This window comes from Bos mutus, chromosome 26 (genome assembly GCF_027580195.1).
Source record: "Bos mutus isolate GX-2022 chromosome 26, NWIPB_WYAK_1.1, whole genome shotgun sequence".
Lineage (NCBI taxonomy): Eukaryota > Metazoa > Chordata > Mammalia > Artiodactyla > Bovidae > Bos > Bos mutus.
This window is the reverse complement of record NC_091642.1, coordinates 36,415,122-36,428,756: the sequence shown is the minus strand read 5'-3', so window position 1 is coordinate 36,428,756 and position 13,635 is coordinate 36,415,122. Positions and strand designations below refer to the sequence as shown.

The window sequence follows — 13,635 nt, the reverse complement described above, 5'->3', positions numbered from 1 at the left end:
CTGTAACTCTTAGATATATTTTCATTCAAGAGAATTCACCATATAAAGTTTGCAGGGTTATTTGAAATGCTTAAAAGACCTTTGACTGAATTTGAATCAGCCTGTAGATAGCCAAGGAAACTGGTTCATGAAATGTGTAGTTCGGCTTATTAGTTGCATAATAGTGTTTAAATATTTGGGAAAATGTGCTTAATCAATGTAAAAACTTAGTAACCTGAACATTAAACAAAAGTAAGTAATGGTTAAGTGTTTTTTCCTATGCCAAAAGGCCCTGAGGTGTGAAAGATCCTAGCAACAGACAAGACATGTATTATCCAGTAGATTTAACTGACTGTACCTTGGAGCAAAAAGGCATGAGATCTGGTTATTACTATTGAAAACAAAATCCAAACTAATATGCTTAGCAGGAAAACCCAGTTGGCAGCTGCAGGGGTTGCCTTTCATGATCGTGTCTTTTGACAAGGATTATTGTATTAATATAAGTTGTGGCTTGATCAGGCTTAAATTGTGGGCAAATATTTTTCCATGTTCAGTTCTCTAGAATAAGCCCAAGGTCTGTTCCCATAAACCATTTCTGAGGTCAGGTTTTTAAATGAGGGGAACGGAGAGGTGAGGATTTTAGAAAAAGAGCAGGCCAAGCAAGCGGGCCGATTACAGGACTTTTAAAGAAAGGAAAGATTAACATTTGATTTTATGTTGTGTTATGCTAAACTCTTCCATCTCCCTAAAGGTTCCTTGACGTTGCCATATAAACAAACAGACATTTCTGAGGTCTAAACAGTTTCATTTCATAGAGCTACCACGGAAGAACAAGTATTGTCAATGCCTATGTAATATAATTAATGGACACCCCCGTTCTCCTTATTGCCTACAGCCACCAAGGTTCAGCTATTTTTCTGGAATAGTCAGTTTGACTTGTCACTTGGCTGGCTGATCTAAGATGCTCTGCAGATTCTCTGAGGACTTATGAGCTAATAATGCTTAGGGATTTCGTGTCCTGAAGAACTCTTTAATCCCATGCTTCCTGAATCCCACTCTAAGCCAGGGCCTTCTGTCACATCCCAAGAGTTACAGGCCAGTTTGAAAGCTCTGCTAAACAACCTTTCTCCTCGGCCCCTGGGGGGTTCCTGCGAGGTGCCCCTTAGGATTTTCCTGGTATCTTTGGCCAGGATGTAGCTCTTCTTGGCACTCTGCCTCTGGTGGTGTTCTGAGGGTCTCTTCCTTTCTAGACCAGAGCAGCACAGCACGCCACGCCATGGGTGAGATCAGCCAAGAGACGGTGGAGAAATACCTGGAGGCCAACCCTCAGTTCGCCAAGGAGTATTTCAACAGGAAGTTGCAGGTGGAGGCGCCGAGCGGCGGGGCACAGGCACCGGCCAGCGCCTCCTTCCCCGGCCGGACGCTGGCGGAGGAGGCGGCCCTGTACCTGGAGCTGCTGGAGGTCTTGCTGGAGGAGGCGGGCAGCGTGGAGCTGGCGGCACACAGGGCCCTGCAGAGGCTGGCGCAGCTGCTGCAGGCAGACCGCTGCAGCATGTTCCTGTGTCGGGCCCGCAACGGCACGCCGGAGGTGGCCTCCAAGCTGCTCGACGTCACCCCCACCTCCAAGTTTGAGGACAACCTGGTGGTCCCCGACAGAGAAGCTGTGTTTCCGTTGGACATTGGGATAGTGGGGTGGGTTGCTCACACGAAGAAAACCTTTAATGTTCCAGATGTGAAAAAGGTGAGTGGTCTGATGGTGACAGTGGAGTGGAGAGGAGGTCTTGGTGGCCTCGGGGAGGAACATGGGAAAGAGGGGGGTGAGGGGGTGGGGGTGGGTCCAGGGGCCATCCTTGTGGCTGTGGTTTGGCTATAACCTGGGGAGTGGGTGGTGGAGAAGAGGAACCCCCAGGCCAAGAGTGGCTAGATTTAGCAAATAAAATGACTAGATGCCTAGTTCAATCTGAATTTCAGATAAACAGTGGATAATGTTTTAGCGTTATGTCCCCTGTAACGTGGGGCAACCTTACCTGGGCATGGGGCGGTCCACACCTGCTCCCACACACCTCTTCTGTCCTCTGGACACTGTTCTGACCAACAGGGTAAAGCAGGCCGCTCACTGGGGAGATCAGCCAACAGCCCAGATGCCAAGGCCCCTGAACTGCTCCCCACGCTTCTCACCCACAATCCTTTGAAGACTCTCAGCTCTTTGGGGTGAACTGGCTCAGGAATGATTCTCTCACCTATAGATCAAGCGTGAAAAAAGAAAAATGACATGAAATTTAAAATGTTCCCATCTGGATCATAAAAAATACATGAATTTAGGTGATGATTAAGTGCAGTTGGCCATCTCAACCCCTCCTAATTCAGATCTACCAAGAATTTCCAATCCTATAAATGGGACATTTGAAACCTCCCGAAGACCAGTTGAACACTACATAAATTATTGTGTTTTAAAAAGAACGTTCTCCTTCCAACTAAAATGCTTGTTCATCTAAGGAAAATTAGAAAATACAAATGAAGAGGGAGGAAATGCGAATCACCCACAATCTCTGCACTTCAGTAGTGCCGAGGGTCCCAGCCTGGAGTTTCTCCTGCCAGCCCTTTTCCTACACATGCGTCCTGTCATTTTGCTTTGCTGTTAACAAAGGGGAGAGCTAGCAGATGACGGAACAGAACTGACTGGGGGCAGCCCCTGAAACGCTTACTGTGTAGAGGTTTACTTACGTAGAGGGCAGCTGGAGGCTGGAGGATAATCCCCTACGTGCCTCCTGAAGCTGATTACAGGAGGGGGGCTGTGCAGATCCACAGAAGGTGCAGAGGTTGTCAAACATTAGCAGCACTCAGCAAACAGCCCCAGGGGCAAGGGTTGCTGTTAGGCACTGGAGGGTCCTCGGTCTTTAGCACCCCTCCCTGCAGTGCATTCCGTCTGGTTTCAGTAGGATTCTGGGTCTGCTGCAGCTGCTTCTAGTGTATAAAGGGCCTTAAGGCGAAGTTCTTGGACCCTAGGGAGGAGGCTCTGCCTGTACATCCTGAAGTTTTCTCATGAGAATATGCTTCTTGTAAGTCTCTGACTGAGGCCATCTCCAAAATGACGAGGATAGCAAACTTAAGAAAGTGACATGCAAGACTTTTTTTCAGAAAAAAGTTTTTGTTGTTGTTTTTAAAGGAGAGATGGATAAAATGACTTCTGGTGTGTGTGTGTTTGTGTGTGTGTGTGTGTGTGTGTGTGCTCAGTCTTGTCCAACTCTTTGTGACCCCTTGGACTGTAGCTCGCCAGGCTCCTCTGTCCATGGAATTTTCCAGGCAAGAATACTGGAGGGGGTTGCCATGTCCTCCTCCAGGGGCTGCACTGGCAGGCAGATTCTTTACCACTGCACCACCTGGCAAGCCCTAACTTCTGCTATGATCCTTTATTAATGAGCCCAGTCCCGTCGAGGACAGAATGATAGAAAGGAGCTGCTTAAGAGGTCAGGTGGCCTGGGTCTGCCGCTGTCTGTGATGGACACCCCAGAGGCACAGCGGTGGTAAAGTGGGGGGCAGGTCACTCAGTTCTCCCTTTTACTGAGTATGTGTGAAGACAGATGCCCTCCCGCCCTCCTGAGCTCCCTTCTGAAAAGGGACAAAGACCTCATTTGCCCTTCATTTCTACTGCTTCTGAGCATTTTTCCCCCCCTCTGAGAATGGTGCTTTTCAACTCTGGAAGCACATTAAAATCAAACTGGGAGCTCTTTTAAAAATACAGATGTGTGAGACTCTCACTAGACCAATTACATCAGGCTCTCAGAGACTGGGATGCAGCCAGGAGTATGGTTTAAAAGCTACTCCGGTGATTCTAATAGGCAGCCAATGTTGAGAACCACTGGTCTTCTGGGTGAAGAGATGCAAGAGGAGGAACTGAATTTCAAATCAACTGTAAAGGATTAGTTGGAAGGGCTCCTGGACTGTTAGTTTAAGTCTTCCCTTGGGCAGACAGGAAGTTGAGTCATGGGGGCTGCGTCTCTCCCAGGGGCCAGAGTCTGATCGGTGATAAGAGGGACTGGAGAAGATGCAGCCTCCTGGCTGTGTTCCCACGCTCACCCCACCCTGCAGCCCTGCAGGCTCACCACACTTAAGTCGCTGTGGTAAAATCTGCAGAGAAAGGAGTTAGAAACCACTGTTTTAAGTGACGTTTCGACCACCTCTTCACTTTTTCATTGCACTTGACGCTTGATGAAGATTCCTCTCGTTCTTGATTTCACTTGATTCTGGCAAAGACATTGTGCAGAAGGCCAGGACTGTATTTTTATTTCCATCCCGTGTATGTGAGAATCTTCTCCAGGTCAGTTAGGCACAATGTGGCGGATCTAGGCTCATAATCCGGGTCTTGCAAGGCCGCCCTTTTTCTTTGCCACAGCCCTGACCACACACAACTCCTGCCTGGTTGGCAAGTGTGGGCACAGGGAGGGAAGGACTACCTGCCCACAGACGGAGAGGCAGAACTGGATACTCCCAGCCTTGGCAGCAGAGAAGCCACATGGTGTCAGGTGAGAGCTTTGGCATCAGATGACCTGGGTACAGATCCAGGCCTGAGACTGGATGACGGACTGTGTTTCTCCACAAGAGAAATAGAGGGAACCAGGTCACAAAGTGCCTGACTCCCGGGAGGTGCTCAATAAATGACAGCTATGATCATATCATATTAATGTCCAGAGAGTTTGGGGGCCAGGTATAGGTGGCCAAAACCGGGTCAATGATCACTGCCTGTTTTTAAAACAGGTTAAAGGCAGGGAAACTTAATAACAGGAAACTGTGACATATCCTCATCAAGTTAATCATTTCCTATTCTATTGGGAAAGCTGGTGATTAACTCTATGGGTGGTTCTCCTGGCAGCGGTTTAAAAGAAAGCCATGTGAGAATCCTAAGTTTTCAATAATTAACAGGGTGCTTATGGCTTGCACTTATAGCTTTCCATCCTTGTCTCCTGACTCCGGATCTCCAGATGTTTGATCAGAATTTAACAGTGCTAAGATTGAGGATCCAGGCAGCCCTCTGCTCTAAACATTCCCAATTGCCTTCATTGACTTATTTGAAGAAAAATCATTGAGGGGACTTCATGAATCCAAAAGATACAGGATTTACTCACAGAAACTTTACCAAGGATTGTTTGAACCAATGAAAACACAAAACCAGAAAACCTCACCTCACCTACCCTGAAATTTGATGGATGGTTTTATCCAAATTTTCAGATATGATGATAAGCAAGTATTAAGTTTTGAAACTTGTAAGTCATTTTCTCAAAACATTCACTGAATGTAAGAACATCTTCTTGTGTTTAGAATCTAAAATAAAATAGCATCAAGTTTTGAGGCTGCAGAGTAAAATGTGTTAGCCAAGAAATGCTGCCCAGCTCCATCCCATGGTGCATGTTTTGGGCATTTTGGTTATTCCTTCTGCCCAGCATCATTGTGTAAATGAAAGTGATCACCTTCTATAATGGATAATAGGTTAGGAGGAAAATGGACAGTGAGCCAGCCTGGGCTATAGCAGTGGATTAAAAGAACCTGTCAAAGTCTGGAGGTGTCCTGGACTGAGTGAAGATGCTGCATGAGAAAGTCACAGATACAGCAGTTAGGAAAAAACATGGCTCTTGTTGGCACAGGGCAGAGAGCTAGCCCCCAGGAGCAAGCGTGCTTCTAGGCATAGGAGGCCTGCATCAGCTAAGAGCATCTCATTTCTTCAGTGATTGGAATTAGTTAGAAAAGCTAGAAGTAGAAGCCAAATGATGGGGCTTCCCTGGTAGCTCAGATGGTAAAGAATCTGCCTACAATGCAGGAGAGCCAAGTTTGATCCCTGAGTCATGAAGAACCCCTGGAGAAGGGAATGGCAACCCATTCCAGTATTCTTGCCTGGAGAATTCCATGGACAGAGGAACCTGGTGGGCTGCTAGTCTGTGGAGTCACAAAAAGTCGGACACAACTGAGCAACTAACTCATCACATCATCATTGGAAGCCAAATGGTAATGCAAAACCTGAAGGACCTCTCATCCAGTGAAAGTAAAAGAAATGAAAGTGAAAGTGGCTAAGTCATGTCTGACTCTTTGTGACCTCATGGACTATCCAGTCCATGGAATTCTCTAGGCCAGAAGACTGGAGCCTTCCCCTTCTCCAGGGGATCTTCCCAACCCAGGGATTGAACCTGGATCTCCCACGTTGCAGGCGGATTCTTTACCAGCTGAGCCACAAGGGAAGCCCTGTCATCCAGAGAGGCCCCCAAAGTCCCAGGTTTGGCTTCCTAGTATTTACTGAGCACCTACTATCTGTCAGACTCTTTTCTAAGTGCTCTGCCCACACTATATTATTCTCTTTTTACATCAGGTACGATAGACAGTAGATAATATCCAGTGTTCCCATTTTCAGGTTAAAAAATGAGGATGCAGAGGGTTAAGTAGCATGCCCAGGGGCTCACAGCTAGTGAATCAGGAGCTGGTTTCAGCCAAGGACATCTGACTTGGGAACCTTCTTCACAATTATGCGATGCTGCCTCCTACATAATTAGCTGGTTTCTGGGGTTCCACTTTGGAAGGGTACAGAAGAAGTCTGGGGTCAAGGGCTGCATCTGACTTCCTTAGCATCCAACATTTCTAAGGATCCTCTACGGAATCAATTCATCCACTAAAAGTATAGACTCCTGGGGAAGCCAGTTTCCACTTTGGGAGATTAGAATTCAGCAGGTCTGCCATGATGTCTGCAAATCTGCAGCAGTCTGCAGGTCTTTCGGAGCTTCAGCCCAGGTCCCCTGCTCTGAGCAGGGCTGTGATTCTGTTGCCCAAGCGGTCATTGTGCCCTGATGGCGATGCTGGCCCCAAAGTCACACACCAGTGGACTGTTCCAGTTTTACTCTGGGAAACTGAACAGAGTCCAGCTGTTTATAGAAGCACCACCCACGTGGGGAAATGAACATAATACAACTTGTGAAAGGAAGACCACATTGATTTTTGGCCACTGAATCTCAAAGTCAGGTGGAAATTTCAGTTGAAGTTTCAAATGATGAAGACTCAAAGAGGAGTTAGTCATGACCCAGAGCAAGCAGAGTCTATACACGACCACAGTTGCTCTCACTTACAGCTAATAAGATAACTGCTATCCTTGACCTTCTTCCCAAGCCCTTCCACTTGTATGCCTCTCCAAACTCATCACTGTGCCCTCTACATGCTTAGTGAATTAGAGTCGTCCCTTGCGTCTTCTACTTGAAGCTTGTATCTGGGATGATCCATTTCATTTTCCCCTATGAAAGAAATAAAAAATACGAATGAGAGATATTGACTTGATAGAAAATGACTTCCCTAGTGGTTCAGTGGTTAAGACTCTGCGCTTCCCCTGCAGGGGGCACAGGTTCGATCCCTGGTCTGGGAACTAAGATCCACATGCCATGCAGTGCAACCTAAATAAATAAAAATACTTTTTTAAAAAAAGAAAAAGACTTTGAAGAACTGTTAAATATCTGGTGCTGTCAAGAGGGTGGTAAGAATTTCAACATTTTGTAAAAGTAACTGGTGTAAATTAAAACTTCATGTACCTGTTGATACTGCAAAAGACATTTCCATTTGGGGACTCCATCAATAAAAATAAAAGCAAGGGTGATTAGTGCAGTATTGTTTGCAATGGGGAAAACTCTAAACAGACTAAATCAGTAGATATTGGTTGAGCAGAACTGGAGCCCCCACGCTGTGGAATAGCATGCAAGAATCTGGAAAACTAGTTCACGTCCATATGCACCAGTCTGGAGGGAAGTCCATAAGATAGTGTTAAGTGACGAATTGCATAAAATTAGGAGAGAAAATTTTATTAAAGAAAAAGAAAATGCTTTGTCCAAGTATAGAGAAAGGCATAGAAAGAGGCACACTAAGCATTGTAATACAGATTTCTTCAAGTAGGTGAGATTAGGAGGGGTTTGGGGGCAGTTAATAATTTTTTCCTTATGATGGTTGGGAGGTTTCAAGGGCAAATTTTACTTTTGCGATTAAAAAGAAGAGCCCTGTGGAATCCCAGCTGTGTTCTCCTTAGAGCACGCACATCCTCCCTGTTACAATCCTGCATCCTTGCCTCCCTTCCCCTTAGAACCTGGCTTTCCATTTGGTCACAACATCACCTCTTTCATCCTCGCCCAACCCTAGCCTAACCCGGAGAGGCCACAGCTCAGGTGGGAAAGCTCATTTGGAAATGGGCCATTTCATTCTATGCTTTATTCATTCTGTCTGCTCGTGGATGGTGGGGTGGGTGGGGATGTTGGCTTGGGACCATTATCCTGCGACCTACAGAGGATGGTCTGTTGCCCTTCCTAGATCTACACTTCATGGTTTCGTGCTGCTTTGTCAAATGTCAAATGTGGGAATGTATCTTTCAGAACAGCCATTTTTCTGACTTCATGGACAAACAAACCGGGTATGTCACCAGGAACCTGCTGGCAACCCCCATCGTGATGGGCAAGGAGGTTCTTGCTGTGTTTATGGCAGTTAACAAAGTAGACGCATCCGAATTTTCCAAACAGGATGAAGAGGTAATGCTAACCCTGGGCATCCCTTCAGACGCTCAGTAAATTTATTTGTTGTGTAACTGAAAGATGTCACACCTAATTTGTTTTTCTCCGCCATCCGTAGGTCTTTTCCAAATACCTCAGCTTTGTTTCTATCATCCTAAAGCTTCATCACACCAACTACCTGTACAATATTGAATCCCGAAGAAGTCAGGTAAAGAGAAGGTGACAGTGACTACTTCAGCTGACCTGTTTGACAAAGAGATCCCCCAGAGGCAACAAGCGCAGATCCTCCCCAACCACGCCCTGTGGATCAGACCCCCAAACTTCCGTTCCCAGTGTCCTCTTGTGGTCCCCTCCCCGTCACCTTCCTGCCCCTCTATCTGTAGGCACAACTGCTTGCTTTCTTTAGTCTGTGTCCTGGGCAGCTGTGGTTTCTTCCTCTTTGAGGTGGCGATGATAATCACAGTACTTACCCCACGTGGTTGCTGTGACTATTAAATGGTCACTAGATGAATTAGTTCACATAAAGCTCTCAGCAGAGCTGTGTATTCCTGGTACATAGTAAAGATGCTACATTGAGAAGCAAATCGCTCCTCTGTTGCCTCCTTGAGCCAGAGGGATAAAGAACAGCATTGGTAGCCAGGATACCTGAGTTGAACTACTCTGTGGATCTTGGTTTCTTCATCAGTACAATGGTGGGAGGGTGGTTGGGATAGAGGACTTCCAAGGCCCTGGCCCATGCTAACTGTCCAGGGCAGGTAACCTTCGACTAGCTCAGGACACATGGAAGGAGGCAGGTGGCTTTCTTCCCACAAGGGCCAGCAGTAGCCAGTGGGCCCCCAATACTGGACCCTCTGCCTAGGAACTGTCTCTGCATTTGTGTTAGATTACTTGCCCTTTGGAGCCAAAACATTTTGGACATGGGGATTAGTCATGGCTTTCATAAACACACGGCTTTGCAAAAGGTCTGCTCATCATCCCACCCTGAGACTCTCGGTAGTTTGTTGGACACGTACATATGCAAAAATGGAATTGCATTGTTTGCTCACATGTGTTCCTTTTATTTGATGCATCTCCTGTTTTCTTCTGACTAATGCTCCTCTTCATACTGTATTTCGTTTTGATTGTTTTCTTTGTAATACCTACTTTCAGATTCTTATGTGGTCAGCCAACAAAGTATTTGAAGAGCTCACAGATGTTGAGCGACAGTTTCACAAAGCACTCTACACTGTCAGGACATACCTGAACTGCGAACGATACTCCATTGGGCTGCTGGACATGACCAAGGAGAAGGTCACTGTTCCATATGTTTTGTCTCCCCTACCACCGGCTATAAAATGCACATCACATGAGATGCAACCCATTAAAAAATGGGTATACTACGTGAACTACCGGTATAGATCTTAAAAATCAGTGCCAAGAAAGTATGGTACTTTCATCTTTTATATAAAGTCAACTTAAAAATCATCAATTACATTTTACATGGAAAAGAAGAAGGGAAAGTGTACTTTTTGGAGCAAAAAAGTATCTAGACTTGGCTTTTCCACTTCCTAGCTCTATGTGTCTTCAACAAGTCTTTTTTTCTTTTTTAAAAATTAATTAGTAGACCATATTCTTTTAGAGTATTTTTAGGTTTACAGAAAAAAATGAGCAGGAAGTTCAGAGAGTTTCCATACATATTCTTTTCCTTCCTCTTGCCCTCCTTCCTTCTAACTATGTGTCAGGGTAGGTGCTCTGTATTATTCATTTAATCCACATAATGACTCTGTAATACGCATTTTGTTATTGTCTCCGTCTTACAGATTTAAAAGATTGACTTGTTTACAGTCACAAGTTCATAAACAGCATTACTGAAAAAGAGCTTTAAAATTCCAGAATTATAAATTAACATAAAATATGCAAACCAATGGCACTCAGATATGGTAGGTAACAGGACAGTTTGCTTAATAGTGTTTCAATATATTTGCCTTCAGGAATTCTATGATGAGTGGCCAGTCAAGCTTGGAGAAGTCGAGCCTTACAAAGGTCCAAAGACACCAGATGGCAGAGTGAGTGCAGACATCTTTCTTGATGATATCTGTGCCTGGTTTTAGCGGCTGTGTGTAAAGGAAAGAGCGCTGGCCCAAGAAGGACTGGGCTCTAGTACTGGGACTTCCTGGAGGACCTTGGAGAAGCAGAAAGCACTGGACAAGGAGTTTGAGGTTCAAGTTTCAGCTCTGCCCCAACCAGCTGGGTTGCCCTTGCCTTCGCTCGTTTAACTTCTCAGTTGTCTTTTCTGTGACGCTAGGGTTTGGTGGATCAGTGCTTCTCCACAAGGAGGGAGCATTAGAGCCTCCTGCATAGTTTTTAAAACACACTGTGCCCAGGCCTTTCTTCTGACATGCTGGACTGGGATCTGCAGACAAAGGTTGGCTTAGATTTACTTTCCCCCTTGATTGCAAGTTTCATAGGAAGCTTGTTCCACCACCATATCCCCAGCATATAGGAAAGGGAAGGCAGGGGACGGAATGTGTAGGTTCTTCATCTGCCCAAAGAAGCAGAGAGACTAGTTCTCAAGTCCCTTCCAGCTTTGACAACGTATTCACAGAATCCTGCTTCTTAGGCACCCACTCAGAGTGCTGGAGGGGGTAAGTGCACTGTACAGCTGGGAAGGGAAAACATTGACGGAGGTTGAGGAATTCCATGATTTGTTCTATGGAAGTATTAGTCTGATATGTCTGGACAATAGAAATTAAAAGAAAATCTAGAAGTTGTTAGGGGGTATTCAACTTTCTAAAATTAGTTCAGCAGTTTTGTTCATATGATAAGTGGCCAATGATATTTCTAGTTTAATTGTAAGCTTGTAATTAGGACATGAGTAGCTTGGTAATTTATGTTATGTGAAGAAATGTGGTTGGGAAATAAAATATTTAAATTAAAAAAAAGTTCATTAAGGAAAAATGTCTTCTCTGGGAGGTAAGATTTTTCTCATATTCTCTCTCTTTCCTCTTAGGAAGTCATCTTTTATAAAATCATCGATTACATTTTACATGGAAAAGAAGAGATCAAAGTCATTCCGTGAGTTTTGCCATGAAGCAGCTGCAGGAGTTGCCTTTTAATGTTTGTATTCAGTGCATTTCTTTGCATAGCGATGATTTTTTTTTCTTCTCATCTTCCTCAAGGACACCTCCCACGGACCACTGGACTCGTTAGTGGGTTGCCAACATACGTTGCTGAAAATGGATTTGTAAGTTATCAAACAAATTTGAACCATAAGTAATATTGGATGAAACTCTCATTAGCTAAGAGATAGGAACAATTGCTGGAGAAGGCAATGGCAACCCACTCCAGTACTCTTGCCTGGAAAATCCCATGGACAGAGGAGCCTGGTAGGATGCAGTTCATGGGGTCACAAAGAGTCAGACACGACTGAGTGACTTCACTTTCACTTTTCACTTTCATGCATTGGAGAAGGAAATGGCAACCCACTCCAGTGTTCTTGCCTGGAGAATCCCAGTGACGGCGGGGCCTGGTGGGCTGCCGTCTATGGGGTCGCACAGAGTTGGACACGACTGAAGCAACTTAGCAGCAGCAGCAGGAACAATTGTGAAGGCAAGAACGCACCAGGTAAGGGTAAGATGGCCACTTTGGCACAGGACACAGGAAAGAAGAATCTTGGTAGTCGGAATGTATGTGAACTAGAAACTCCTCGACTCCGCAAGAAAATATTTAGTCAACACAAGAAAGACAGATCCATCTCCCAGCCTCTTATTCTGCAGCCACACAAAGTTCAGACATCCTGGTAGCTCACGACTATGATTCATTCTGGGTTTAATTTGACCTTAAATATAGTTCCCCTTGGTCACGACTTTTGAAACTCAGAAAATTACTGACAAAAGAAAAAATATATAAGAAGAGGACTTTGCCATTGATTGCAATGCAAAATGCATTGAGTTGATAGTGGAGGTGAAGATTTTTGCCCTGGTCTCTCATGTGGGGCGGGGGTTGTGGTGGGAGGGAAGAGTAGGCCAGGTCCGGCTGAGAGAGGTTAGGGGTGGGAAGACAACAAACAAGAGGTCTCTGTGGGTCGCATAGGCCTCAAGGTCAGGGGCCCAGTAGCTTCCCACTTGGCCTTGACCATGCTCTCCTTCCTTTTCATGGCTGACTTCTCTCCCTAGTAGGGCTTCTCCACCATCTGTGTCATTTTTTTGGCATCAAGATACCTCCCTGCGAGAATGTTCCCTGTTTTTTACGTTTCTTTATGTTGGCATCTTTCCTTTCCCCCTTCAAACTCAAGTTTCCAAAAAAATATTTTTATAGCATGTATTTGCATGGTTGTTTTTTCTTTAGTGTTGTCATTGTGTTCATGCATCTTCATTATTTAGTAAATGAGCATGTGAATTACAGTGACTTAGGGGTCACAGGGGAAGTGAAACAAAATTTAGGTTGTTTAATGTTTTTTCTTTTACTGTGACAAATTTGCCTCTGCTTAGTGTGAATATTTCTGGATTCAGAATGGTGACAGGGTAAGGAAAATTCTGTTGTGACTGCAAGGTAATCTTTCTATGTAGTGATGCTTTACCCTAGGGTTTCAGGGAGGATGCTTAATTCTGGGCTTGTCGGTTACAGGACAAAGTGGCCTCACCAAGTGACATGATCTCTTAGTGCAGAGACATGTTGAAGGGGAAGAAAAGAAAAAGGAGAGACAATTTTATGTCTTTTAAGAGTAAACAGCAATATATACTAACAAATATTATGATATAATTGAATTTTTTTTTTTTTTTTTTGCCGAACCACACGGCTTGCCTGGATCTTAGTTCCTGATCAGAAACTGAACCTGATCCCCGACAGTGAAAGTGTGGAGTCCTAACCACTGGACCACCAAGGAATTCCCGTTTTTTTATATATAACTGAACTATTTTTAAATGTCATTCCTGACATGGTGGTACTGACCAAAGTATTCCAATTCATTCCTAACTGAATCCACAGATACCACAATTTTTCAGCCTCACTGAAATAGCCAAGTAGCTTGGCCCTTGGCTTCTGTCCTTTGGTTTCCTGGCAGCCCATCTATCAAGCTCCATTTGGGGTTTTTATCCAGTTTGATATTCCCAAAGTTGCCACAGGTGGTATAAAGGAATTTATGCACCACTTAAAATTT

The 13,635-nt window shown here is 44.9% G+C and overlaps 1 protein-coding gene across 1 annotated transcript in view; it reads left to right on the top strand.

The window, feature by feature from the left end:
- The first annotated feature begins 1,255 nt into the window (after positions 1 to 1,255).
- The window catches only part of PDE6C (phosphodiesterase 6C), a 54,851-nt gene continuing 42,471 nt past the window's right edge, over positions 1,256 to 13,635 (top strand). Inside the window, 8 exon segments of the mRNA XM_070363361.1 lie at positions 1,256 to 1,720; positions 8,364 to 8,516; positions 8,617 to 8,706; positions 9,648 to 9,788; positions 10,469 to 10,543; positions 11,488 to 11,552; positions 11,657 to 11,677; positions 11,679 to 11,721. Of these exon segments, the coding sequence (XP_070219462.1) occupies positions 1,256 to 1,720; positions 8,364 to 8,516; positions 8,617 to 8,706; positions 9,648 to 9,788; positions 10,469 to 10,543; positions 11,488 to 11,552; positions 11,657 to 11,677; positions 11,679 to 11,721 (1,053 nt within the window).